This window comes from Trachypithecus francoisi, unplaced genomic scaffold (genome assembly GCF_009764315.1).
Source record: "Trachypithecus francoisi isolate TF-2019V2 unplaced genomic scaffold, Tfra_2.0 Lachesis_group16, whole genome shotgun sequence".
In the NCBI taxonomy this organism is placed as follows: domain Eukaryota; kingdom Metazoa; phylum Chordata; class Mammalia; order Primates; family Cercopithecidae; genus Trachypithecus; species Trachypithecus francoisi.
The window spans coordinates 92,393,983-92,421,631 of NW_022681461.1; the positions used below are offsets into that span (position 1 = coordinate 92,393,983).

A 27,649-nucleotide genomic window follows, 5' to 3' on the forward strand; every position below is an offset into this window, starting at 1 on the left:
TCTTTTTTCTTCCCATGTGGACATTTGCTTCCTCTCCTGCCCTTGAACAGGTTCTTTGGCCTTTGGACTCTGGGACTTGCACCAGAGGCTTCCTGGGGTCCCTCAGGTCTTCAGCTGCAGACTAAAGGCTGCCCTGTCAGCTTTCCTGGTTTTGAGGCTTTCAGACTTGGACTGAGCCTCTACTTGTTCCTCTCTCTTCAGCTTGCAGACAGCCTATCATGGGACTACACCGTGTAATCACATAAGCCAATTCTCTTTAATAAACTCTCTTTATATATACATATATCCTATCGGTTCTCTCCCACTGCAGAACCCTAATAATACACTGACCAACTAGGCAAGCTACTTCCACACCCTAGAAAAAAACAGCTCTTCTTTATTGCTTCAGAGGCCTGGCTGCTGTGGCCAATTTCCCCAGAGATAGGCAAGAGAAAGAGAAGAAAGGTTGAACGTTAGGGCATCATTAAGGCAAAACATGGCAAATTCTAAAGAGGTTTGAAAAAATTAAAAAGGAACAGGAGTAGGAGAAAATATTTGCAAATCATAAGTTTGATAAGGGACTTCTATCCAAAATATGTAAAGAATTCTTACAACTCAACAACAAAAAGTCAAATAACCCAATTTAAAAATGAGCAGAGGATTTGAATAGACATTATGGTAGTCCCTACTTAGCCACTGTTTTGCTTACCTGCAAAATTACCTGCTGTACAATACATTTTGAGAGAGATTTTAATTTTATATAATTAAAGGTATATCCACATACCTTTAATTACAGTATATGGTTATAATTGTTTTATTTTATTATTAGTTATTGTTGTTAATCTCTTATTGTGCCTAATATATAAATTAAACATTGGCTGGGCATGGTGGTTCACACCTGTTATCCCAGTGCTTTGGGAGACCAAGGCATAAGGATCACTTGAGCCCAGGAGTTGAAGACCAGCCTGGGCAACACAGCTCTTGTTTCTACAAAAAACTAAAAAATAAAAACTTAGGCAGGTGTAGTGGTGCATGCCTATAGTCCAAGCTACTCAGGAGGCTGAGGTGGAAGGAATGCTTGAGCCCAGGATTCGAGGCTGCAGTGCACCACTGCACTCCACCCTGGAGGACAGAGTGAGACTGTCTCTAAAATTAATAAATTAAACCTTATCATACATATGTATAGGAAAAAACATAGTATATGTGAAGTTTGGTACTATCCACAGTTTCAGGTACCCATTTGGGGTCTGGGAAGTATCCTCTATGTTTAAGAAGAGACTGCTAAACTCCAAAGAAGATGTAAAAATGGCCAATAAGCACATGAAAAGATACCCAACATCATTAGTTACTAAGGAGATGCAAATCAAAATCACAAGTTAGCACTTCACACCCACTAGGATGGCTATAATAAAAAAAGACAGACAATAAGTGTTGGCAAAGATGGGGAGAAAATGAAACCTTCATACGTTGCTGATGGGAAGGTAAAATAGCACAATTGCTTCAAAAAACAGTCTGGCAGTTTCTCAAAATGTTAAACAATGTTACCATGTGACCCAGCGGTTCCATTCCTAAGTGTATACCCAAAAAACCTGAAAACTTATGTTCACGCAAGAACTTGTACATGAATGTTCACAGCTGCATTATTCATAATAGCCAAAAGTACCGATCCATGCTACAACATGGATGAACCTTAACATTAAGCTAAATAAAAGAATCCAGACACAGTAGGCCACATATAATAAGAACCCATTGATATGAAATGTCCAGACAATCTACAGAGACAGCAAGTAACTTCGTGGTTGCTACAGGCTGGTGGAAAAGGGAATAGGGAGTAATCCCTAATGGGTATGGGATTTCTTTTTGAGGTGATGAAAATGTTCTGGAATTAGGTAGTGGTGATGGTTGTGCTTAATTGTATACTTTAAAATGGTTTTATGTTATGTTAATTATATCTGAATTTTAAAATATTTGTTACTAAAAACAAAAGAACAAGAATCTGTTGTCAAGCCACTGAGGGGAAACGGTATGAAAGTAGGACTGAATGAGAAGGCTGCAAGAGTACAACGGCAGTGTATCCTTGTCTCTATGTCACTTAGAATAGTAAAAAGAAGTGGAGGCAAGCTGTGTGAGCCGAGGGAAGAGCCATGGGTGGCAGGTAAAAGATAAAATTTGGAAATAAAAATTTTTTTTTCTCAACCAAAAGTGAGAATAGGCAAGTATGGGTATGAACCTCTCCTTTTCTAGAGATTTTTAGGCAAGAAAACCCACCTCATTCCTCTTCACAACTCAACTGCCCAGAATGCAAAAGGACGAGCTTCCTTACTCTACATCCTGTTCATTCATCCTGCCAACAGATATTTATGGAGTACTTTTTATGTGCATAAGATAGTTACCTCATCCTTCTCTCCCTCTGAGGATAAGTGAAACTCCAGTTCCTCATTCTTCTACATCTTAGAAAGAATGTCTTTGCTTTCTCTTATCTCTCAGGAGCCCAATCACTTCTAGTGGGTTCAGGGTTGATTTGGGAAGCACGGGAACAAAATGCAGGACATAAAACAGGTTTTAGAGAGATGATGTCTTTTGATTGGGACAAGCTGAATTTGAGATGCTGATGGGACAAGTGAGTATCCAAGAAGTAGTTAGAAATATGGGTTTAGGGTCTGGGCTAGATAAGAGAGCAACCCACATACAGGTGATAGGTGACATAATAAATGATATTTCAAAAGAAAAATGTATAGATTTATATGAAAAGAGCATTGAGGAAAGAACTCTGGAAAGAACAACATTTAAGAAATGAGCAGAGAAATCAGAAAAGAGAGATTGAAGACCAATCAAAGAGGAGAGTTGGAGATGGTTTCTTAGATGTTAAAACAGGAGGGACTGTTCAGAAGTGTCAAATACTGCAGAGAGGTTCAATAAGAAAGACTGAAAAGCAACCAGTAAGTTATCAGTTAGGAGCTCACTGATGACCTTCACAAATACCGTTTTAATGAAATGACAATGGAATCTCTGACACAGACTTTTCTCAAATATATTCCTTGGAAAACTAGTCCCACATAATGTGTCTCTAAAAACAGTGTTTCATGGTCAAATAAGTCTGCACTAAAGCTGTGCATATTATATTCCCTTCTTAAATAATCACAATAAGCCTAAGTATATTCAAGTTTCTGAAAAGTCCTAAGATATAAGGCAATCCATTGGCTTTGTGCTCTGTTGAATTCTGCGTTTCCCAAATTTCTTTGTCATAGAACCCTGTATAATATGATACCTATTAATGACTCTAGAAATTGGAGTCCTGTGGAACATGCTTTGGAAAGTAGGGTTCTAAGATTACTGTTAAAAAGACAAGCTCTGAAGTTAAATAGATCTAGATTTGAATTCTGGTCCTAAATTTTACTAGCTGGGTGATCCTGAACAAGTTTCTATCTTTCTAAACACTCAGTTTCTTAATCTATAAAGTTGGCCTAATAACATAAGCCTAATTCACAGAATTATTTTTACCGAATTCATTAGGTAATGCATGTAAAGATATAGTGCTTAGACATAGTAGTGTTTAATAAATGTGGTTACTATAATGATATTATTATTATGGCAAGAGTTGAGATTAAAAAGGAGAACTGTGATGCAGGTACTAAAATTTTCAATGAATAAATGCGGAATTATGGGAAAGTTGCAAGCTAATTGCAACAACGAAGGTGGCTGTAGAAACAGGTTAGGCAAGGATCTAGTAATGGCTTGGAAGTGGCAGAGGGAGCCAGAGAACACCAAACCTCACTTCTGACCCAGTAATGCACAGGGCATATAAAAGGCATAGTCTCTATCAAAGAGGGCTTCAGGGAACAGCCAGGTCCACTCAGGGTCACAAGGTAGAGAATATGTTGGTTCTGGTCTCAGATATCAAGTAAGGGCACTGCAGTTTCCCAGAGGGCAAAAACGCTCTGTTGAGAACAAGGGTTGTCTCACAGCATTCAGAGGAGCCGCTAGGGCCAGGGAAGGTCACTCTGGTTTGTGAAGCAATAGTAAGGCCTGTTCTTGGGTAGGGCTTACCATGAAGTTTGAAGAGCGGTCTCAAAAGCTGTGGCTAAGATAAGTCTTGAAGTATTCAGGCTTATGTATAGGATTTGCATTGCAACTGCATTAGAAACAACCTAAAGATCCACCAGTAGGGGACAGAGTATATAAATTATAACACATCTACAGAAATAAATACTATATAGCTATTTACAAAGCAGTAGCTCTATTTATACTAACAGAAAAACCATGCAGCTGTTAATAGAGCATGAACTCTATTTATACTAATAAGGAAAAAAATCTCCAAGATAGAGCAATAAATGAAAAAAGCAAGGTGTAGGACAATGTGTACAAAATACACATACAAGTTTGGGGGCACACACATGCTCATAAACGGATGGGTTAACTCTGGACCGATTCATGAGACACAAATAACAATAAGACAGGGAAAAGGAGATGAGGGGCCTGGGAATCTGAAGTAGGGAAACTGTATATTATATATTTATAAATACATATCTATATGTAATATCCTTTTCAATTTTATATTTTACATTTATTACTTATTCAAAACATTCTTCCATTTTTAAAAAAATGTTAGAATGGCAATGGCTAGGGCAAAGGATGCAAAGTTGTGAGGAAAAGGAGGGACTGGAAATTGGTAGTCTCCATGAGGGCAAAGAGTTGAGAAGATAGACAGACATGATCAGAAAAAATTTCAGAGTTTAAGATTATGGAAAGAGTATTTGCCGGGTGCAATTAAGTCTAAATGGTGCGGTTCTCAAAAGCCCTCTCCTTGAGCCTCATTATTTTTCCCCAAGGGACCCATTTTTGAGGCTTCAATCATAGAACAAGAAGGAAGTCACTTTTCTTGGGAGGGAGTAACAAGTGAGAATGTAACTTTGCAGAAGAGTTTCGGTTTGTTCTCTGTCTTAATGATCGCCCCTAAGAACATGCTGATCTACCTCTCAGGCTGGCAGCTGTAATCTTACCTCTCCTGAGACTGCTCCATTTAAACCCAGGCCTCCTATCTATTTGCTCAGTTCTGTCCCTGCTTACCAAGGCTCTCCTTCCTCAGCTTTCTTCAACAACCCAAGAGCTCCTGTCAAGTTTTCTTCCTGGCCTATCTCCATGCCTTCTCCTGAACTGTCCCTTCCACCTGGAACACCCACCCACCCGCTGCCACCGCAATCTCCATTTCTAGAGCTAAAGTCTCACCTCCTCCCCCAGATTTTTCTGCAGCTAAGCCAAATAAGGTACAGATTCATATCCACTCCCACTCACACTACCAACATTACTGCCTCATCAGCAATAGCAATGTCATCAAACACTTATTAAGTACATATGGCCATGTACTCAGCCAGCCCAGAAGACACAGAGATGACTCTATATAACCTCTTCCCTCAAGTGGCTGACAATCTTATAGGAATAGCATAAGTGTAGCTAGGTTTCTATGATTCTCAAAGTCTCTTTGATGTAATACTAGCTGAAGAAGTATAAGTGACCTATAAACTTGGGAGAAATATTCAAATCACAAATAACCAAAGAAATGCAAATTAAACAATGCTATACCATTCTTCTGTCAAATTGGCAAAAATTTTCTAAAATTAGAATACTTAATGTTGGTAGAGCACATTCAAATACTGAAAGTACAAACCGGAAAAGCTTTTCTGAAAATAAATTAAGAAGTTTGTCAGAAGTCTTTATATATATATACATACACACCCCGAGGCCGAGTGTGATGGCTCATACCAGTAATCATGGCATTGCAGGAGGCCCACACAGGATGATCACCCGAGGCCAAGAGTTCAAGAACAGCCTGGGCAACGTAGCGAGCCCTGATCTCTATTTAAAAAATAAAATTTAAAATAAAAATAAAATTTAAATTAAAAAAATTATACCCTTCAATTCAGTAATTTAATCTATTTTAAGTTAAAGAAATAATCAGAAATGAAAACAGATGTATGCACAATGATGCTCATCACAGCATTATTCATAATAGTAACAAGAGGGGCCAGGTATGATGGCTCATGCCTGTAATCCCAGCATTTTGGGAGGTTGAGACAGGAAAATTGCTTGAGCCCAGGAGTTCAAGACCAGGCTGGGCAACAGAGGAAGACTCCATCTCTACAATAAATAAATCAGCCAGGCGTGGTAGCACACACCTGTGGTTCCCCCTACTTTGGAGGCTGAGGCAGGAGGATCACTTGAGCCTGGAAGGTCAAGGCTGCAGTGAGCTGTGATTGTACCACTGCACTCCAGCCTGGGCAAGACCCTGTCTCAAAAGAAAAGAAGAGAAAAGAAAAGAAAGAAACAAGAGGAATATTATAAAATATCTATATGACAGAATATTAATCTATTAATAATCATTAAATTATGTTTTCAAAAATATTTAATAACCCAGAATAAAGCTCACAAAAACAAAGTGAGAAAAAAGTTTAAATCCACACATATTATGATGTAAATTCAGTAATTTATGTTCATGTATATAAAGCTTACATAAGAAAACTTAGCTAATGTTAATAGTTAATATTCTGCTATTATTGACTTTAAGTGCTGGGCCTTGGGGATAATTACAAATAGTATTAATTAGAAGATAAAGATGCACATGGAGACTTTTGTGGAAATGATGTGGGGCATCTCTGGCTGGTTAGGCATCCACAAAAGGTTAGCTAAACACACTTTGCCAGATTCCATACTGGGCTCTAGAATATCAGCCTTAAAAAGCTTAGCCTGACATTAAAGGATCTTACAAGAAGTACACAGAAAAGTAAGACATAGCAGTAAAGAAGTAACTCCATTACATCATGATGCAGTAGAAAAAAATATGCAAAGATTCTAGAAACTTTACCCCATAACTGACATGTGACTCGATTTTAAAAGATGTGAATGAAAAGTTAGCTATGTTAATTAAGAGAAAGAGCATTCTTTTTTTTTTTTTGAGACAGGGTCTCGCTGTGTCGCCCAGGCTGGAGTGCAGTGGCGCGATCTCGGCTCACTGCAAGCTCTGCCTCCCGGGTTCACGCCATTCTCCAGGCTCAGCCTCCGAGTAGCTGGGACTACAGGCGCCCACCACCTCGCCCGGCTAGTTTTTTGTATTTTTAGTAGAGACGGGGTTTCACCATGTTAGCCAGGATGGTCTTGATCTCCTGACCTCGTGATCCACCCGTCTTGACCTCCCAAAGTGCTGGGATTACAGGCTTGAGCTACCGCGCCCGGCAGAGAAAGAGCATTCTAAGCATGGGAAACAGCAATGTTAAAATCTCTGAGAATTTTTGAAATATAAGTAATTCTACATGTTGGAAGCATCTCACCTAAACAGGGTAGCAAAAAGAGCCTAGCAGATAAGTGAAAATCCAAAAGTTTGATACATTACTGATGGGTTAGGAAAGAGAAAACCACTCTTAAGACATCACTAGTAGGAGTATAAATTGCTACACTCCCCATAGGAAGCATATACTTTTGGGAGCAGGCATTAAAGCCACTGACAAATATCCTTCTCTATCTCTTTAAAAGTATGTCATACTGCTCCACTTTAATTAAAACAGAACTAGCATTCAACCCAGTAATCCCATTACTGGGTATATAACGAAAAGAAAACAAATCGTTCTACCAAAAAGACACATGCACTCATATATTCATCACAGCATTATTCACAATAGCAGAGACATCGAATCAACCTAGGTACCCATCAACAGTGGACTGGATAAAGAAAATATGGTACATATGCATCATGGAATACTATGCAGCCATAAAAAACAGTGAAATGTCCTTTACAACAACATGGATGCAGTTAGAGGCCGTAATTTTAAGCAAATTAACGCAGGAACAGAAAACCAAATATCGCATATTCTCATGTATAAATGGGAACCAGGGGCCAGGCCTATAATCATGCCTGTAATCCCAGCACTTTGGGAGTCCGAGACAAGAGGATTGCTTGAGGCCAGGGGTTCAAGACCAGCCTAGGCAACATAGTGAGACCCTATCTCTACACAAAAATTTTTTAATTTGCTGGGCATAGTGGCACATGCCTGTGGTCCCAGCTACTTGGTAGGCTGAGGTGAAGGGTTGCTTGAGCCCAGGAGTTCAAGGTTGCAGTGAGCTGTGATCATGCCAGTGCACTCCAGCCTGGGTGACAGAGTGAGACCCCATCTCAAAAAAATAAAACTAAAAAAAAGTTTTAAAAAATGAGTGGCATCTAAATATTGGGTACTCATAAAGATGGGAACAACAGACACTGCGGACTACTAGAGGGAGGAAGGGGGAAGGTGGCAGGGATCGAAAAACTACCTGAGTACCATGTTCACTATGTGGGTGACAGGATCTATACCCCAAATCTCAGCATCATGCAAAATACGTATGTTAACAAACCTGCACAAGTATCCTCTGTCACCCAGGTTGGAGTGCAGTGGCATGATCTTGGCTCACTGCAACCTCCACTTCCTGGGTTCAGGCAATTCTCCTGCCTCAGCCTCCCAAGTAGCTGGGATTACAGGTATGCACCACCACACCCAGCTAATTTTTGTATTTTTGGTGGAGACGGGAGTCACCATGTTGGCCAGGCTGGTCTCAAACTCCTGCTGGGATTACAGACATAAGCCACTGCACCCAGCCCTCTGTATCTAAAATATTAATAGAAGTTGAAATTATTTTTAAAAAGTTAAATTTGGTTTCATGATTTTCTTTAGCTAGGAAAATGTGAGCAAAAGCGATATTAATAACTTCTGGGTAGAAGTTTTAAGAGCCAAAGTACAACTTGCTATATTTTCTTTCACTTGTTATCTTTCCCTTCTTTTTATCATTGTGACTGGCAGTGTTCCAGGTGTTGGTTGCTCCATCAGCCTGGACTGCAGAGAGAAGACAACTTTAAAGCAAAACTCCTTGACATGGAATATGAGCAAGAAACAAGCCCTTGTTATTTTAAGCCACAGACAAATGGAAGGCAATTTGGCAATATTTATCAAAATTATAAATGATTATCCCCTTGGTATACTTGCAGACATGCAAAATGACATATGTACAAGGTTACTCATTTGTAACATGGTTAACAGCAAATGACTGGAAACAACCAAATGAACATCAACAAAGGACTCACTACTTGCAGAACAAATACTTCATTTAACGGAATATTACGCAATTATAAAAAATAATGAAAAATTTTCTTCTTTCTGATATGGAAGGATCTCCAAATAGAAAATCAAGATATTCTCGGTATGTATAATATACCATCTTTTGTATAAAAAGGGGTAAAGAAGCATTAGTATATTCGTATTTGCTTGTACCTGCAGACAAATATTCTAGAATGATAAATAGGAAACTAACAAAAAAGATTATCTTGAGTGGAGGGTGAAGGAGTGATTAGGTGGAACTTCCAATTACTTGGGGCAAGGGGGTGGGGGCGGGGCAAAAAATTCCTTGGTGTTGTGCTTAACTTCTTTCTCTCCCATAACTTAAACCAATATGCTACTAGATCTCATCTTAGGTATACATGGTATATTTCTGCTTCAATCTTAAACTGTTATCAGAACCCTCTTTAAACTCTGACTTGTTGTTCTCCTCTTGGACATTTCTAATCAGTTGCCAGTTACTTTACCTGTGTTAAGAATATCTTTACTATTGTTTTCTTATTCAATTAAGTTCTTAGTTACTCTTAGGTAAACCATGCCTCTGTCTATATGATTCCAAGCTTTGGCAACTGTTTTCAGCTAGTCTTTTTGAGAGACTCTGAATTATGATACTTCTGAAAAAGAAAAGGCCATAACTTAAACTGTGTCTTCTCCAATATATTCTTATTTTTCTAATTCAGAGCTTTCCTTTTACATGGAGAAAGTTAATTACTTTGCTTTGCTTTATAGGAAGAATTACAAGGCCCTTACTTTTAAAAAAATTAGAAATAAAAATCAGTAAGTATTATGACATTCATTCCATAAATGTTCATTTTAAATGCTTGTTTAGGCCAGGCGTGGTGGCTCATGCCTGTAATCCCAGTATTTTGGGAGGCTAAGCCAGGTGGATCACCTGAGGTCAGGAGTTTGAGACCAGCCTGGCCAACATGGTGAAACCCCATCTCTACTAAAAATACAAAAAATAAATTAGTCGGGCATGGTGGCCCACGCTTGTAGTCCCAGCTACAAGGGAGGCTGAGACATGAGAACTGCTTGAATTCGGGAGGCGGAGATTACAGTGAGCCAAGATCATACCACTGCATTCCAGCTTGGGCAACAGAGTGAGGTTCCGTCAAAAAAAAAAAAAAAAAAAAAAGCTTGTTTAGCCAGATGCAGTGGCTCACGCCTATAATCATAGCCCTTTAGGAGGCTGAGACAGGAGAATCGCTCGAGCTCAGAAGTTCAAGACCAGCCTGGGCAACACAGTGAAATTCCATCTCTAAAAAGCATTAAAAAAAAATTAGCTGGGTGTGGTAGTGCGTACCTGTAGTCCTAGCTACTCGGGAGGCTGAGGTGGGTGGATCACTTGAGCCCAGGAAGTTGAGGCTGCAGTGAGCTATGATCATGCCACTGCACTCCAGCCTAAGTGACAGAGTGAGACCCTATCTCAATAAATAAATAAACAAATATTTGTTTGCCTCATGTCAGTCTATATCAACAGACTCCCAGTGTTTGCAATTAGGCAGCCCTATCCATGGAAAATTTTTTTAGCATGAACCTCTCAACATATGTACATTTATTCATTTAAAAATTATATAGATGTATAGCTGCATTAATATATGTTATAAAATTTAAAATGTGAAAAGCATAACAAACTTAAAATTTTTTTAATGTTTACTAATAACAAAACATTTTTTGCTGTAACTAAAAATATTCACAGTGATACATTTTTTTAAAACAATGTGATATAATATGCCTAATTGTTTCCTAAATCTTATTTTAATATTTTGTTATAGAATGACTTTAAGGTCTGACTGTACATTCAATTACTTCAATACATGGTTTTCATAGCTGTCACAGCTGAAAAAGATAATGATATATCAAATCTAATGAAAGAAGAGCAATTGGGTCCAACATACTAATTATTCAGAGATTTTGTTAAACTTCAGTAATTTTTCCTCTTCTCTGATGTCAGTCAGCTGTTCTTGCAAAATCATGAGAAATATTTTCATATTTTTAACAAATAAGTTCAAAACTCATTGGAAATTGTCATTAGAAAGTTTTTTAATATGTTAATAGTCTCTTTCCAAGATTTTAGAGAATGCAGTTATGAGTTTTTATCAGTAACACTGTTTCTGATAAAAGAACACACACACACACATATATATATACACACAAATAGTAGCATTTTCAAATATCCGTATTCAAAATACTTTTTCCAAGCAGCTATCTTTTCAGTAATTACTAAAACATTATCTTCTCCCTGAAGGGTCAAATTAAGAGTGCTCATATGAAGCCAGAACAATTTGAGCACTAAAATAAATGACAGTAATGGATTATAACTCACATAATAAGTTAGAAATGTAAGAGTCATAATGCAATATTGACATAAATAAATTAATGAGAGAAAAGGGAAATCTCTTCCTAAAAACAGAATGCCAACGAATTAATATAGAAAGAATAGAAACAGAAAGTTACCAATTGGCAATCATCATTAGCGGTGGTAGATTCAGACAGGAAACGGCTACTTAGCTGGTAGGTAGAGATTTGATGACGAAAGAGATACCAGCATATCCTCAGAGTACTGCACCACAAGGCACTTAACAATTACAAAGGGAAAAATGGTGCTTTGACAGTGAAGAAACCTGGCCAATACAATCTTAACCAAGTGATCAAGGCTAACATTATAAATGGTAGGACACATTGACATCAGGTACTTTCTGATGCAATGCTCTGAAAAGAGCACAGCATCATTTTATTGTGTAATTCCTGCCATGAAAGGATGGCCTCAGTCCGGACATGAGGAAACACAGAATGAACCCAAATTGAAGAATACGCTACAAAATGAAAAGCCTACACCATTTAAAACTGCTGAGGATGGGAAACACTGAAGGACGCTAAACAGATATCATGACTAAATGCAACGTGTCATCCTGGATTGGATTCTGGATTAGAAAGGAAAAAGGGACATTGTTGGGATGGCTGGCAAAATATGCATAGGGTCTTGATAATAGTGTTGTTATTGTTGTTTGGCAGATTTGAATGGTTATACTGTGGTTATACAGGACAGTAGCCTTGTTTATAGGGAAATACAAAGGAAGATTTAGGAATGACAGAGTATCATGTCTCCAATTTTCTCTCAAATGATTCAGAAAAAGATTGATCATAATGGAGGGAAGGAAATGAAATAAATGTGTGAAATGTGAATAGTTGGAGCATCTGGGTGAGGAGACATAGTAGTTCTTTACTGTTTTTGCAACTTTTCCTTAAGTTTGAAATTGCTTCAAAATAAATTAATTTTTAAAGTAAATGTGCACATATGTGAGCATGATTGCACTTTTAATACCTGCCAGATATTATACTACCGATAGGCAATTGTCATTAAACATGTAACTTCAATAAATCATTATATCAAAAAGATACCTGCACCCATATGTTTATTGCAGCACTATTCACAGTAGCAAAAATATCATGGGCTGAATATAGTGGCTCACACCTGTACTCTCAGCACTTTGGAAGGCCAAAGTGGGAGGATCGCTTGAGGCCAGGAGTTCAAGACCAGCCTGGGCAATACAGCAAGACCCTGCCTCTACAAAAAAAAAAAATTTTTTTTTTTTAAATTAGCCAGGCATGGTGGTGCTTGCCTGTAGACCCAGCTACTAAAGAGGCACAGGTAGGAGGATTCCTCGAGCCTAGGAGTTCAAAGCTGCAGTGATCATGCCACTGAACTCAGGCTGGGCAAAAAAGCAAGACCTCAACTCAAAAAAAAAAAAAAAAAAAGGAAAAAGATATGGAATCAACCTAAGTGTCCATCAACAGACGTTTGGCTTTTAAAAATGTGGTATATATATATATATATATATATACACACACACACACACACACACACACCATGGGATACTGCATGGTCTCACTTACAAGTGGGAACTAAATAATGTGTACACATGGATTTATAGACACTGTGGAATAATAGACACTGGAGACTTAGAAGGGTGGAAGCAGGTAAGGAAAGAGAAATTACTTAATGGAAATAATGTACACTATTCGGATGATGGCTACACCCAAAGTCCAGACTTCACCACTATGCAATATATCCATGTATCAAACTTGCACTTGTACCTCCTAAACTTACATGGAAAAAAAAAAAAGCACCTTCTGCCTAAAGACTGCCTACCTCTTGACACACAGATAAAGACACTTTAAACTTGTAACACTGAAAATGAAAAATATTTATCTTTGTTTTTACATTTTTTTATGTTGTTTCAGATCTTAGTGTGTTGATGCTTTGGTACGTCAACTGGCAAATTCCATAGATATTTTTGTACCCTGTTTTGGCCCCTACAGATTAGCCAGTATGAACTGGCTAGGTAAGGGAGACAACTATCCTAAGGGGCTTGAAATCTTCTCTTGCCCTAAATGCAAACTGCTTCAAAGAGACAATGAACCGTAATTGAAAATAAGCATCTAACTTTATGGTCAGGCTCTCAGCCCACTAGGTCTATTTAATTTCCATTCATCAGCACAGAAGAAAGCCACTGGCCACATCCCATCCCTTAAAGCTCTGGCTTAATTGTCATGCATTCCCAGAAGCACACTGTAAGAAGATGACTAATCACTGATTGCTTCTCCAGCACCATATGTCTCCCAATTTCAAAGGAAAAATGGTCCCAACCAGTACTAGAACAGATTTCCTACCTCCTGCAGCTGGAGTCGAACCTTGGTAACTGCTCGGATCCAATGTGCTCTGGCTTGGGTAAATGGTGAAGATACATTCTCCTCAGGAAAACTTGTAACAGAGAAAAAGTACATTTCTTAAAAACAGCCAAGGCCACAAGGTGACACTGCTCAAGGCAAGACTGCCAAATGTCTAAAATAAAATGGTTTGTACTCATGCCTACACTTATTTAGTGATTCAGGCTACTAAAACAGCATAGTACTGAATATCCAATGTGAAAACAATTCCTCTCTAAAACAATAACTCCTTTTAGCTTCTCATCTGTTCCCTCTTTTATTTATTTATTTATTTTTTTGAGACAGGGTCTCAAAAAAAGACCCTCCCCAGGCTGAAGTGCAGTGGCATGATCATGGCACTCTAAAATGACAATTCCTTTTAGCTTTTCATCTGTTTCCTTCTTTCCTACTCCTTTTTTTCATTTACCCAATGTGGTGGCTCCCTGGAACACTCCGGGATCAGGACTCTAGAGGCAATGGCAAGAGCCTTGAGTCAATACGAAGCATAGAAACCATGCAGAGAGGGGTGGAATAAGCCTTTCAATCCCTTTCACTGAACTTCTCAAAACAATCAGTTCCCTTGGGGGTTTTGCATAGCATCCTTAGGGCAGAATTTTGTTCCTGCAAACCCTTCCTGTTCCACTAAGTATTTTAGAAGTCTTACCCATTCCTTTTTACATGAAAAGTGCCAAGGGGAAAAAAAAAACAAAAAACACACAGCCCTTCTACTGCCATGATCTTGTTCCTTGAGCTGCTTCTAGAACACCCTCAGTAAAATGAACAATACACATAACAAAATACCTTTGAGACAGAAACACTACCCTGCATTAGAACAATTCATTATCCACACTAACTAGAATAGTGGTTAATTCTTGGCAACAATGTTTCTCCTTTCTCTCTTTGAGGTCTACAGTCAATTCAGCAGACAAGTGTCCATCTAGACATGTAAAATATATGGTTGGTTCCGATGCCAACTAAATGTGTCAACTGTTCTAAAACATTTGTGGGCACTTCTGGCCAAGGTAGAACTGGATTTCACTCTCACAGATAGGACCTGAGAGGACACAACCAGTAGAGAAGGACAAGGACTCGTGCTGGGCACTTCTGCTTCTCCACAAGGAGCTCTGCCCTGATAATAGTGACTGCCAAGTCTAAGGTCTATGGAGAGCCAGAGTCAGTTTTTCAGTGGGTCATCAACCCAATAAGAAGCCTGGTCCGCAGCTCACCTCCTGGATGTCTCATCTATTAGATGAGCTACCAGAGATGACTAAAAATCAAAAAAGGGAAGAAGAGAGAAAATAAGTTAATATCTTCAGAAAGGTTTGCGACTCATCTATTAATCCAGTAGTAAAGTCGAAGCATCAGCCACTCCCTAATTTTTACCATGTAATCCGCATTCAGTGCTCTGGTCTTTCAGTGAGAGGCTTTATTATTAGATCTTGAAATTTGAAAGTCTACGTCATACCCATCCCTTATCACTCTACCCCAGTGGGCAACTGTCCCTCCAGGGGAAATCTGTCAGGAGACAGTTTTAGTTGTCATAGCTGAGGGTTGCGAGGATTGCTACTGGTATCTAGTGTGTAGAGGCCAGTGACGCTTTTAAACATCCTATAATATACACAACAAAGAATCACCTGGCCCAAAATGTCTCCAGTGCCGAGTCTGAGAACTCTGGCTCTGCTCTAACCTATTGGATAGTCTAACCAATTTAGCTAGTAATAACATTCAGACTCTGTACTCGGCTTCATTATGAGATGTTAAAGAGGACACATTTTAAATTTTTCTTCCCATGGATATGAATTGGCAGACACATTGCTAGGACCTGAGGAGGCCGAGGGGTGGTTTACATCTGACTTCTAGATCAATTCTTTCTTAACTCTGTCCTGGGTTTCTCAGCCAGGGAAAAACAAAACAAAATGTTCACCAAAAAAAGTTATAACAGAAATCACTGTTATTTTCCAATGGGATTTCCCTGAAGTTCCTCCTAATTACCTGGTATTTTCAGGCTGATTTCTGATCCTCTAGCCCATACCAGCAGAATAGGTACCAGGTCACTGTTCTGAGTAGTTCAACACACATACACATATACCTGTACATAAGTCATGCACACACACTGACCCTGACCAATCCCTTTGAACAAGTTTGGGCCAGAGGCCAAAGTAGCATTCTTAATAGGTTAGGAAGTCAGCCAAAGTACCCACAACAGCCCCAGTGGATGAAATAACCCGACTCAAGTCAGTTCCTGACTCAGAGGCTGCCATATACAAGGTCAACTAGTAAGCTATGAACTGCAGACTCAAGAAGTCCTGGTACACTGCAGCTCACTAACGACAAAGAACCCAAGTGCTGGCCAGGTGCAGTGGCACACACCTGTAATCCCAGCACTTTGGGAGTCTGAGGCAGGTGGATTGCTTGAGCTCAGGAGTTCAAGACTAGCCTGGGCAACACGGTGAAACCTTGTCTCTACAAAAAATACCATTAGCCAGGTGTGGTGGTGCACAGCTAGTGGTCCCAGGGACTCAGGAGGCTGAGGTGGGAGAATCGCCTGAGACCAGGCTGTCGAGGCTGCAGTGAGCCAAGATCAAGCCAGCCTGGGCAACAGAGTGAGACTGTATCTCAAAAACAAACAAAAACCCAAATGTTCTTCAGAGATCTCCAAAATATCTTGGAAAGTACACCATAAATCAAAGGAAGCAATATAGAGTTGAGCCTGGGGGTGTTAACTACCACCATACCCAGCTGCAGGGAAACAAATGACAATCACTTATTTTCAGCAATACCACAGGGCAGGTACTGAGGAAGCCATGTGAGCTCCTCAAGGGAGCTGTTGCCTACCTTTCCTGGGGACCTAGGAAGTGGTCTTTGTGCTGCATCAGATCTGGGGGAGGGTGGGTTGTGGCATCTTCTTTCATCTTCTTGGGTTCACATGCTGCCTCCTTCTCTGCTTGAACCGTCACCTCCAAGGGTTTCTCTTGTTCTCTGAAACCTGCTTGGCCATCTCTGGACAGGCTGTTAGAGCTGTGGCAAGAATGAATTGAGTCCCTCTCCCGATGGTCGTCATCTTGTTCATGATACTGGTCTAGTTCACTTAGCTGAGAGCTTCCTTGACTCACATTACAGGAGGAGCCATACCTACTGCTGCTGGTGGGGCTGTGAGAATGACAGAAAGACAGAAAAGTAAATAAATGCAATCAAGGACCAGGACAAAAGCATGGAGACATCCAGGAAATAATGACTATATCAGTAGCAAGAATCAAACAGGAGGTTTCTGGAAAGAGAGGACCAAACTTCATAATCTAGAAGAATTAGTCTCTATTCAGCAAAAACACAACAGGAAAACAACACAACATGCTGGGTTCTCCAACGACACTTAACCTCAGCCCTGTACTTGACTTTGAAGGATATTTTATCTTAATAGGCTATTTGTGAGTAGGATTAAAAATTATTAAAATGGCCTGTTACTTGTTCCTAAAATTCTTTATTCAGTCTTCTAAAGAAGCTTGTCCAGTGGCTGTGATTAAATTTTTTTAAATTTCCACACAGTAAAATGGAATGAATGAACTCCACTCTTTTTCTATTACTTATTACACTGAGGTCATTATCTCTTCCTCTACAATTGTAAATGTGTATTCTTGTACCTTAGGATGAGCAAAGGAGAGTAGATATGTTCCTTCAATTATCATCTCAGTTTCCTCATCTGCAAGACGAGTTAATAGAACCCACTGGAAGATGGAGGCCAGGACCAAGAGATTGCACAAAGGAATGGACTCATCAACATAAGTGCTACAATGATATCCCTGGCAGCACAGGAAGTGTCCCAAAGATGAACATCTGTAACTGAGCTTCTTTCAGGGCAAGGCTCAGTTTTGGAAAGAGTGGACAAAGTCCAACTCCAGGATCTGGGTCAGAGCTGTATTCATGTATCTCTGTATCTGAAGACCAGCAAGCCAATCTTTTCTCAATCACCTGTATTCCCATGTCCAGAAAGTTATGAGAGAAAGCAGTTGTAGCAGAGAAAGTGACAGTGGCAAGAAGGGCAGAGTGGTGGAAAGAAGAGCAGTACCTAGAAGTTACTTCCTTGAGTTTTACGTCTGTATCATCTAAGGGCTTCAGTTCTTTTCAAGAATTTTCTTACCACAGAGTTAAGCCTTTAAACTAAAGGGCTTGTGTTTACCCTTGGTCAAAGAAGAAAAATCACTGTTATTTTCCAATGGGATTTTCCCTAAAGTTCCTCCTAATTACCTGGTATTATCAGGCTGATTTCTGATCCTCTAGCCCATGACAGCAGAATAGGTACCAGGTCACTGCTCTGAGTAGTTCAACACACATACACATATACTTGTACCTAAGTACACATACACACACACACTGACCCTGACCAACCACTTTGAACAAGTCTGGGCCAGAGGTCAAGGTAGCATTCTTAATCTGTACTGTATGGTACTGCTTCTTAGGGGAAAGAATAGTACCCTCTGCAGATGGATCCAGCACACTGCTCGAGACTGAAGAACTACAGCAAAGGACACCTCTGAGTTCCTGTGAGATTTTACTCAAAGCATTTATCAAACATCAGCCTTGAGGGTAGTAAAAGGCAGAGATGATACTCTGGAAGAAGTTATGTAAATCTGCATGGAATAGGATATGGGAATACAGACTATCCCAAGGCATCCTTTGCACTTTGTATTTAACTTAATACACCCATTGCCACTGGAGAAAGCATCTTAGAAGACTTGAAAAAGCAAAGCAAAATAGGTCTATCCCCATCTCCTACAAGATATAAGTGCCTCAGGCCCAAGGAAGCATCCTAGCCTATCATGTAGTTGTAGTTAATATATACCACCAACTACTTGCTACCTCTTCCTGCCCTCCTTTCTCCATTTTGCATTATACAAGGCAGAGCAAACCAGAGTGAGTAAATCTCTGGGCCCAGCCTTTGCTTTAAGCAGGAAGCTCCTTGTTCCAATAGATGAATTACAATTGGCATAGAGAGAAGAGGAGGATGAAAATACCCACACATTGAGTTCTTGTTATTTAACCCCTAATTAACATGAAGCTCGGGTACTAGGAAAGACACAGGAAGGATAAAAAGTCAGCTATGATTAATCTACCACTAAGTCACTTGCATCATAAATGGTCGATTCTTTAAAGCCATTTATGATGCTTGAGTTAAGAACAGGCCTTTCGTTGGTCATTGGCTCCATGATGTCATTCAGAGTGACTGGCTGCTGTACATTCAAATCAGAGTCAGTACTAGCAGGCACTGCCTCCGCTTCCTGTTTTTCTGGCTGGTGAAATATCTCAGAGACAGTGGAGGGTTCTTCCTCATGTTTCCCTGAAGGACAGGTGGGGCCAGAGAGGTTGCCTTTGGTATCCCAGTGTTCTCCAGATGCTGAGATTTCCTGCTGGTTTCCCCCTTCTCCAGGCCCTGAAAGCCCCTGAGCACAGACCTCTGGCCTGGCCGCCAGCTGCTCAGAGGTCCCAGAGGGCTGAGTGTAGACTTTATCTGGCTGAGCACTGGCCCCAGATATCTGAGAAGACTCCAAAGCTTTGTTAGCCTCACTGGAGTTAAGGTCCTGATCACTACTAGTAACTAAAACTGGAGGGGAAGATTCTGTAGGCATTTGCTCAGGGCCCCCTTTGTTCTCTTTTGGCCACGGAAATGAAAGATCCACCTTTCCAAACCCTAGTTTTGAATCACTTGCTAGTACACTTCCTTTCCCCTCACTATTTCCCTCAAAGAGAGTTGACAACTTCTTAAAACTGGACATTAAACCAGTCTCTGCTGCTCTATTGCCAGAGGGGAGAGATGAGGAAAAGAAAGAGCTCAGTGGTTTCCCATGGTTAGTAGCAGAGGATGGCAAACGAAGCTTTGGCCAACTGGTCACATTTGGGATCTCAAAACGTGGTCCTGACTGCTCTGTTTCCTGGGGGACTGCAGGTGGATCTTTCTTGGCATGAATTATCTCACAACTTTCTTTGGCAGGAAGCACAGGGTCCTCCAGCAGAGGATGAGAAAAGCGCCCTTCGGTTTCCAGTGTGGTGCTCTGGCTCAAACTTGCATCACTGAACAGTGTAGTATCAGTTTCTAGTGAACTGGCTGGATGCAGCTCCAGTAAGTCTTGGTTTGTGCAGGAAGTTTGAATAGCTGGCTCTGGCTCAAGAGGAAGAGGTGGCTGAATTGGAGGAAGCTCTTCGGCAATGCAGGTAGGATCTGATTGCAACTGTGTTGGCAGCGCAATGTTCTCTGCTTCTAATGATGCCTCTGTGTCTGTAGCTTGCAATATCCCCATGTCTCCTTCATCACTCAGAGACAATACTCCTTGCCCAGTATCATCGCCTGAGAAAGAAGATGTATTAATTGTTTCAGAACGTTGAAGTTCCAGAATATTTTCAGGTGTATTATTGTCTTCCATTTTGGTTGTTAGCTTAGGATCATCTGTCAAGATATCTGATTCTGGCTTTGCACTAACCACAGTCATTCCACAGTCACTGAGAGTAGATTCTGAATTGGGTGCTGTAAAGGCAACTTCTCTCCTTTCTGGAGGTGCTGATCCTACAGCATCTCTGGAACAACCATTTTGAAGCCATGAAGTAGCTGGGAGAGATGATTCTTGTTTGTATGGCTCTGGCTTGGGACTTTTGAAAATTCCAAATAATTCATCTTTGAGGGGCTGAGATGATGCATCAGAAGCAAGAAAGAAAAAGGAGTTTTTCTTTGGAGATTTAGCAGAGGAGAAAAGTCCAGAGAGTGTTTTGGGAGGTTCAATTAAGCTCCCAGAGAAAGATTTCACTTTGGTCACAAACCCTGAAAGCATGTCTACTGAAGATCCCAATGCAGATTTGTCTTCCTCTCTATCTGCATCTTGGTTCTGAAGGTTCCTTGCACACCCTGGCTCTGGAGAGGAAGGGGCTGGCCCCAGGATCTGTGGTAAGACCTCATCGGGGGCCTTTTCTAATGGCAAGTTCACTGGTTCAGTAGTAAATTTCTCATTTTGGTGGTAGTTAGTACAACTATCTAATACATTGAATTTTTCAATTAACTGTTTAGTAAGTGAAAAGGAGTTGGACAGTGAGTCACTGGGGAAGGCTTTGTGGTTGAAAGCCTCTTCTTCATGGGGAACTATCCCAAGGTTCTCTGGGCCAATGCGGAATGTTTCAGCCTGTGCCTGAAATTCTGGTGAAGGAGGAACAATGTCTTTTTGCAACTCATTCATCTGGAAATCCACTGATGTTCGTGGTCCAGTATTGGAACTCAGTTTTTCCTCACAGTCCCTCTTCTCTACACTGAGCTCATCTGCAAGGGAGGTAACCTCAATTGTGTTGTTAATGGAAATACAAGGTGCCATTTGCTGTTCATGAACTACTTCTTGGGCTATGCTATCTCTATGACCACTGGAACTTTCTCTGGTCATTGTGCTACCACTGTCTACAAAAACATTTGTCTTCTTACAGGGCTGGGAGGTCACTGGAACAACAGTTGAAATGCTTTGTTTTTCCCCAGAGGTCTCCTTATTTTGATCCAAAAAGGGCAAGCTGAAGAAACTAAAAGTAGAGCTACTATGAGAGGTATCCTTCTTAATGCTTGAGCTAGCAGTGGAAAAAAAGGAAGGAAGTGTGAATAGCCCTTCTGCTTGAGATTTGGCTCTTGGTAGACTAGCAGAGGCTCTGTTCTCAGATTTTTCGGATCCAGTCAGAAAAGAAAATATACTCTTTTTGGTTGGTAACTCTGGTTGAGGTGAAGATGTTGTAGCCATGGAGAAACTCCAGTCTTTGTCAGAAAAATGATATTGTTCATTTGAATTTCTCTTGCTGAGGGTATCAAAAGATATTTCATTACTTTTTGAAGCTTCTGTCACTGTAGTCACACCACTAGTTTCCACTGAAGAATCCCTGGAAGACTCTTTGAGACTACTTGTTGAAAAAGATGAATTAGGTGACTGCTGGATTAGGTGGTCTCTGAATGGTACCTCTTTTTCAGTCAAATCATTACCCTGGATCCCTCTAGTTGATGGTTCCTTTAACCTGCTGTCATCAATAGTAGTCTGTTTGTTCAGTCTTCTAACTCTAGCCTTCCCTTTAGAGGAAACTGGTGCAGCAGGAAAGTTCCCAGCACCCTGGCTAGCTAGCTCTATACGAGTAGGACTTGACCTGACCTCATCCTTATTAGTCACTGAAGAAACAGACATATTTTCAGTTGTCTGTATAGGAGATACATTGGCTTTAAAGAAATCCCCAAGGGTACCCCAAAAATTTGAAACACCAGAAGATTCTTTCTTTTCCTGAGGTGATATCTTGACATTTGTATCACCAGTCTTTTCTAAGTTTGGTGATCCTTCTTTATTCACCTGAGTTTTAAAAAGGTTCAAAAATCCAGATGACTGTTTTTCATTTGCTGTCATACTAACTGAAGATTCTCTACTGAAGAGTTTCAGTGCAGTTTTAAATAATGTTTCCTCAGACTCTTTGGACGACTGGTCCTGGGGAAGCTCACAATTCTCATGCTCATCCCTACTATGCTGAGGTGCAGGAGAAACTGAAATAGAGTCCATTGTAATGATTTCGTCATCTTTTACACCTAATTTAGCCTGAGGAGTTGTTTGGCTTAACTGGAAACCAGATTTTAACAAACTTTGCTTTTTCACATGAATGTTTTTATTTAAAGAGAATTCTTGCCTTATATTTTTGGTCAATTCTGGATGCTGAACATTGGATACTATCTGTCTTTCTGAATCCTTGAGAAGACTTTTTTCCTCATTTGGGGAGTTACCCTCTAATTGCTTACTCACAATTAATGACTGAAAGCCATCATTTGTGAGCTCTGCTAAATCTGACTGCTGACTGACTTTCTGCATGGCCAAAGACTCTAACGATTCACTGTTATCAAAATTCAAAGTACTTCCAACTGAGGCACCCAAAACAGAAAATACTGAAGTCACTTTGTTCACTAATGATGTCTCTTCTGCTTGTTGTGAGCCTTTAGTCATATTTTCAGGATGAACCAAAGAGGCAACTTCTTCAACAGAAGGCTGAAGCCAATGGAAACTGGAAAGGTGAACTGATGAATCTTTAGTTAGAGGCTGGTTTTCATCTCTCTCTATAATTTGATCTCTGTTTAAGACATGATTACTAATAGTTTGGGGCTGACTTCTGAGATCTAACGTACATTTAGGATCTTCAGAACCACATGGCCTTTCTTTGAAAGATCTAAAATCTCCTTTAAACTTTTGACGATTATAGCCTGAAAAATCTAGTGGCTGATCGCTTTGGTCATAACTTGACTCTTTAAGTACTTGTGAAAAGGTTTCTAAATTTAGATACAAGGGTTCTTCACTTCTTGGCAAAGCTAAAGATAAATCAAGAGGGTCATCAATTGGTTCCTCTTCAACATACCAAAATATTTCGGCTTCCTCATCAAGTACTTTAAAACTACAGGTAGAAATAATGCTGTCATCCAACATAATACTTGATAGACCATTTGTCTGTAAATCACAATCCAAATAATCTTGATAAGAATCAGGTATAAATAAATATGCATACTGCCCAGTAGAATCAGTGAGAAGAGAATAGATATACTGACCATCATGAAACATATAATATCCATAATCCCCATCCTCTGATGGCCACCACACTCCATGTTCAAGACATGACAACCATTCCTGGTACTCATAACCAAAACTTGAAAAAACAAAGTTTTCATCCATCCTTAATGATTTTTGATCAACTATGGGGCATCTAGTCTTTTCATGATCTGATGAAGAACTTAAGTCAATGGGTAATTCTTCTAGTGAATTATTAGCCTCATTAATTGGAAGAGGATCAGAGTTTCCATATAATGAGTTAGCTGCCCACACATCACCTCTTAATAAGTAATCTTCATTAAATGCTAACTGATTGAATGATTCATATGGTAAGTCACACCAAATGACACTGTTTGGATTTGTTCTCCACTCCAAGATATTTGCATTTTGATCTTTTTGGCAAAAATTTATCACTGAGTTTTCTGAGTCAAGCCACAAGAAAGCATCTGCTGATGGAAATCTATTTTGATTTAACATATAATAAACTGGCTGAAGTTTTCTGGAATTTTTAGACAAATCTTTTATGTCAGAGTCCCATTCAAAACAGAAAGGACTGTTCATGTCTTCAAAAGCCTGATAGTTGTTTGATTTATTGAGAATGTTAGTATTTAGTACAGGTGAATTTAACTTCTTTGAATGTTCATGTAGTTTTGCTTCAAGAACATGGTTTGGCATTTGCCTCTTAGCCATAGATTTATCCAAAAAACCTAGCTGAGCACTTGGAGCACAGTGAAGTACAATATTCTCAGAGGAGGGACGATGCTTTTCACTTTGCTGATTTTTCCCTGTAGGAGAACAATGATGATTATCAACCCCAGCATCAGATAATGGTATATTTTCTTTAGGTAACAAGGAGGCTTCTATGAAGCCAAAAGTTTCATGTTTTTCAACACAGTTCTTCGAGTTCTCAGAAGTCACACATGAAGTAGCAGGGACCTCATCCAAAGATAAATGCGTATCTCCATTCAAACTCTTCGTGTTGCCTAAAGACACGAACTTTGCTTCCTCCGGTTTATGATCAGTCATACTGCTATTTGATAGCAGGTTAAATATTCCAGAGATTAAACCTGGGGTATCATTCTTGTGATGGGAGTCATCATTTTTCAAATTTAATTCTTGACTAGACAAATTTTCAGCAGAAGAAAACCTATTAAACAGGCCAGAAAGGAAGCTTCCTTGGGTTTTTTTCTTGGAAGTCTTATCTATAACCTTATCTTCATTAATTTCATTAACCAAAGTGGATTTCGAAGCGGCAGAAATACACTCTAATGAAGAGTCTGATGCTACTGAAGATGCTGCTTGTATTAGACTCTTACCTTCTCCTAAAGGATCTGAAGTTATATGTTTTTTGGGCACAACTCCAGGGATAGCTAATCCATCTCTTTCAAAATTCTCTCCTGCTGTGTGGTCACTTGGATTTAATTCCTCTATATTCCCAAATTTCCCTGGATCATTATTAATATTTGTAACTGAATCAGACTGTATTATATTAAATTTGGCATCTTCAGGACTATTTCTTTGGTCATTCTGATTAAATCCCTCTGTACTGTCAAATTTCCCTAGATTATTATGAATATTTGGAACTGAACTAGATTTTATTGAACTAAGTTTGGCATCTTCAGGACAATTTACTTGGTCACTCTTATTAAATTCCTTTGTACTGTGAAACTTCTCTAGATCATCAGGAATATTTGGAACTGAACTAGATTTTATTGAATTAAGTTTGGCATCTTCAGGACAATTTATTTGGTCATTCTTTTTAAATTCTTCTGTGCTGTCAAATTTTCCTAGATCACTATGAATATTTGGAACATAACTAGATTTTATTGAACTATGTTTGGTATCTTCATGGCAATTTTTTTTGCTCTCCTCATCAGTGGTTACTGCTGAGCCATCATTAACAGTAACCTTGCTGTCAGTGAAAGAAAATTTAAACAAAGGAAAAATGCTTCCTTTCTCTTTTAACTCCTGTTGCTTTTCAGAATGACCAAGACCTCTAAAAAATGGAAGATTTAGTTTTCCACTAAAGGAAAAGGAACGACCATCTTTCTTAGAGCCCCTTTCCAATCCATCTTCCTCCACCTGGTGAATTTTCACAGATTCTGACAAACTTTCCTTTGAACAAGTCTCAGGGGAAGTGAGCAAAAACTGGCTAAATGATTTTCTGAGTGGCTCAAGGAAATCATCATTACCAGTAACTCTGTCTTCCTCTAATGGCTTTGAAGATATCTCTTTATTTGCAGTTCTACTGCCAGCTATACAAGGATGTCCTGGAGTATCTTTGGCACATATTTTTTGTTGATCTGGTAACACAGACACATCTATACAGGGTTTTCCCTCCAATAGACTCTCAATGTCATCATTTTTACTTGCAGAACTAGCTAAGTTTGAAGGTTCACTAGTTACTTGGGAGGACAACAAATTCTCACTTGTGGGCATCTGAAACCAGCCCGTAGTTTCTTCATCACTACTATTTAATGCAATGATGCTACTACTGTGATTGTCAAGAGTGCCTTCCCTTTTATTTAACCCCAAACCACACTCAACAAAGCTTTCTTTTCTCGGTGGCTTACTCTGGTCATCATCTTTTTTTGTTTCCTCCTTTTCTGAAAAGATTTTCAATGGATTTAACCTGCTGAAAACCGACTTTATAACTGAACTCTGACTCTGTAGAGCCGAGTCCTTTGCAATACTTTCTGTTGCATTCTCAAAGTCTAAGCTCCCAGTTTTATCGCCCATGTGCTCATTTTCAGAGGTTTTTCCATGTCTGCCTATATTCATATTATCATCTCTTTGAGAAGATAATGGAGATTGCATGGAAAGATCCTTTTCCAATACTGCCATGGCTCTGGGTTTAGATCCCAAATTAATCGCCTCTATTTGATTAAGAGTTTCTGCTTTTTCTGGAACTAAGGAAACCAACTTTTCCACAGAGTTTGTTAGATGCTTTGTACCTGAACCCACTTTTTCTGTGAGTGAACTAAACAAAGAACCAACAGCACATTTTACTCCAGTCAACTCAGGGAAAGAGATGGCTGTGTCCTTGTCATTCTTGACAATAGTTAAAGGTGGTGTTTGATCCCCAGGCGTTCTTTGTTCTGCATCAACAGTACTATTTTGTTTATGTGATTTTTTAGTTTTTGAAAGTGAACCAAATCTATTAATCTCCTCTTCCTTCTCTGCTAAATATTCTGACACAGTTTCTACCAAACATTGAAGCTCATCCATTGTATCAATATGGTCCTCCTTGGGCTCCTCAATAGAGGAAGGGGTTATCTCTTCTATAGAGCACCCAGACAGATCTCCAAGTGTTTTTGCATCACAATTCATCCTTTGTAATGGCAATACTGAATTTGCTACATAATATTCTTCAGGAAAATCTCCAAGATGGTGGACACTGGATGAATGCCATGTTGGTGACTGTAAATTTTCCTGCTTATCAGAAATGGGGGAACCCAGAAGTTCATCAGAAGTACTACTAGTAGAATCTTCAAGAATATCTAATGAAGTAAAATTAGTGACATGCTGGTTTGAGCCAGATGACTTTTCACAGTGTCTTAAACAACTGGACAGATGATAATCATGACTTTCCAACTTAACGCGCTGCAGGCCACTCTTAAGCACAAATCCATTTTTGTAGGGGTACAAAACTGGGTACCCCATATTTTGTTTCTTATTTTCAGTATGGCAAAGGGTACAATTTTCAGTATTAGAGCCTGTACTTTTGTAGTTAGTCTTAGTTTCAGATCTCTCATCATAATGCCTTCTTTCGGTGTCTTCAAAATAATTGTATAAGGGTTTCTTTTTTCTTCGTCTATCTAGTGTATCATATTTTTGAGGATACCTGGAGAAAACAGATGCTTTAACCTTAAATTCAGTAGATAATTCTGTTTGTTGGCTCTGACGTGGTGTCTTTTTCCTGTTCTTAAACTTTGGTTGTTTCTGTTGGCTGTAGTATTTATCCATTTTTGAAAGGGTTCTAATTTCTTTTACCTCTGCTTCCTTCAAGTTTATGTTATTATTTTCTAGACACTCTTGTGATATTTTCCCCTCTATCTCCTTATGTATATCTTCTTGCTCTTCATAGTCAACATCAGAGAAGGCTGAAATAATCCTAATTTTTTCATCTTTAGCCCGTGAACCTTGTCTGATGTGAAGGGATAAAATTGGAGGAACAATAAAGCAAAGAAAAAGGAAGAGACAGGGAAAGGGAAGAAAGAAGTTATAAGATTTAATACATGTTCAATG

General features: G+C 39.4%; 1 protein-coding gene across 4 annotated transcripts in view; it reads right to left on the reverse strand.

Moving 5' to 3' along the window:
* Positions 1-27,649, reverse strand: part of UNC13B (unc-13 homolog B) — a 173,616-nt gene that overhangs the window by 78,766 nt on the left and 67,201 nt on the right. For 3 of the 4 annotated variants that reach the window (XM_033238185.1, XM_033238186.1, XM_033238184.1), the window contains exons 8-9: positions 16,659-16,973; positions 13,788-13,878 (exon numbers count right to left, since the gene is read on the reverse strand). In XM_033238185.1, coding sequence (XP_033094076.1) covers positions 13,788-13,878; positions 16,659-16,973 — 406 coding nt within the window. Of the gene's footprint in view, positions 1-13,787; positions 13,879-16,658; positions 16,974-19,001; positions 27,246-27,649 lie in introns of all 4 variants that reach the window. The other variant, XM_033238183.1, reaches the window with a different exon arrangement.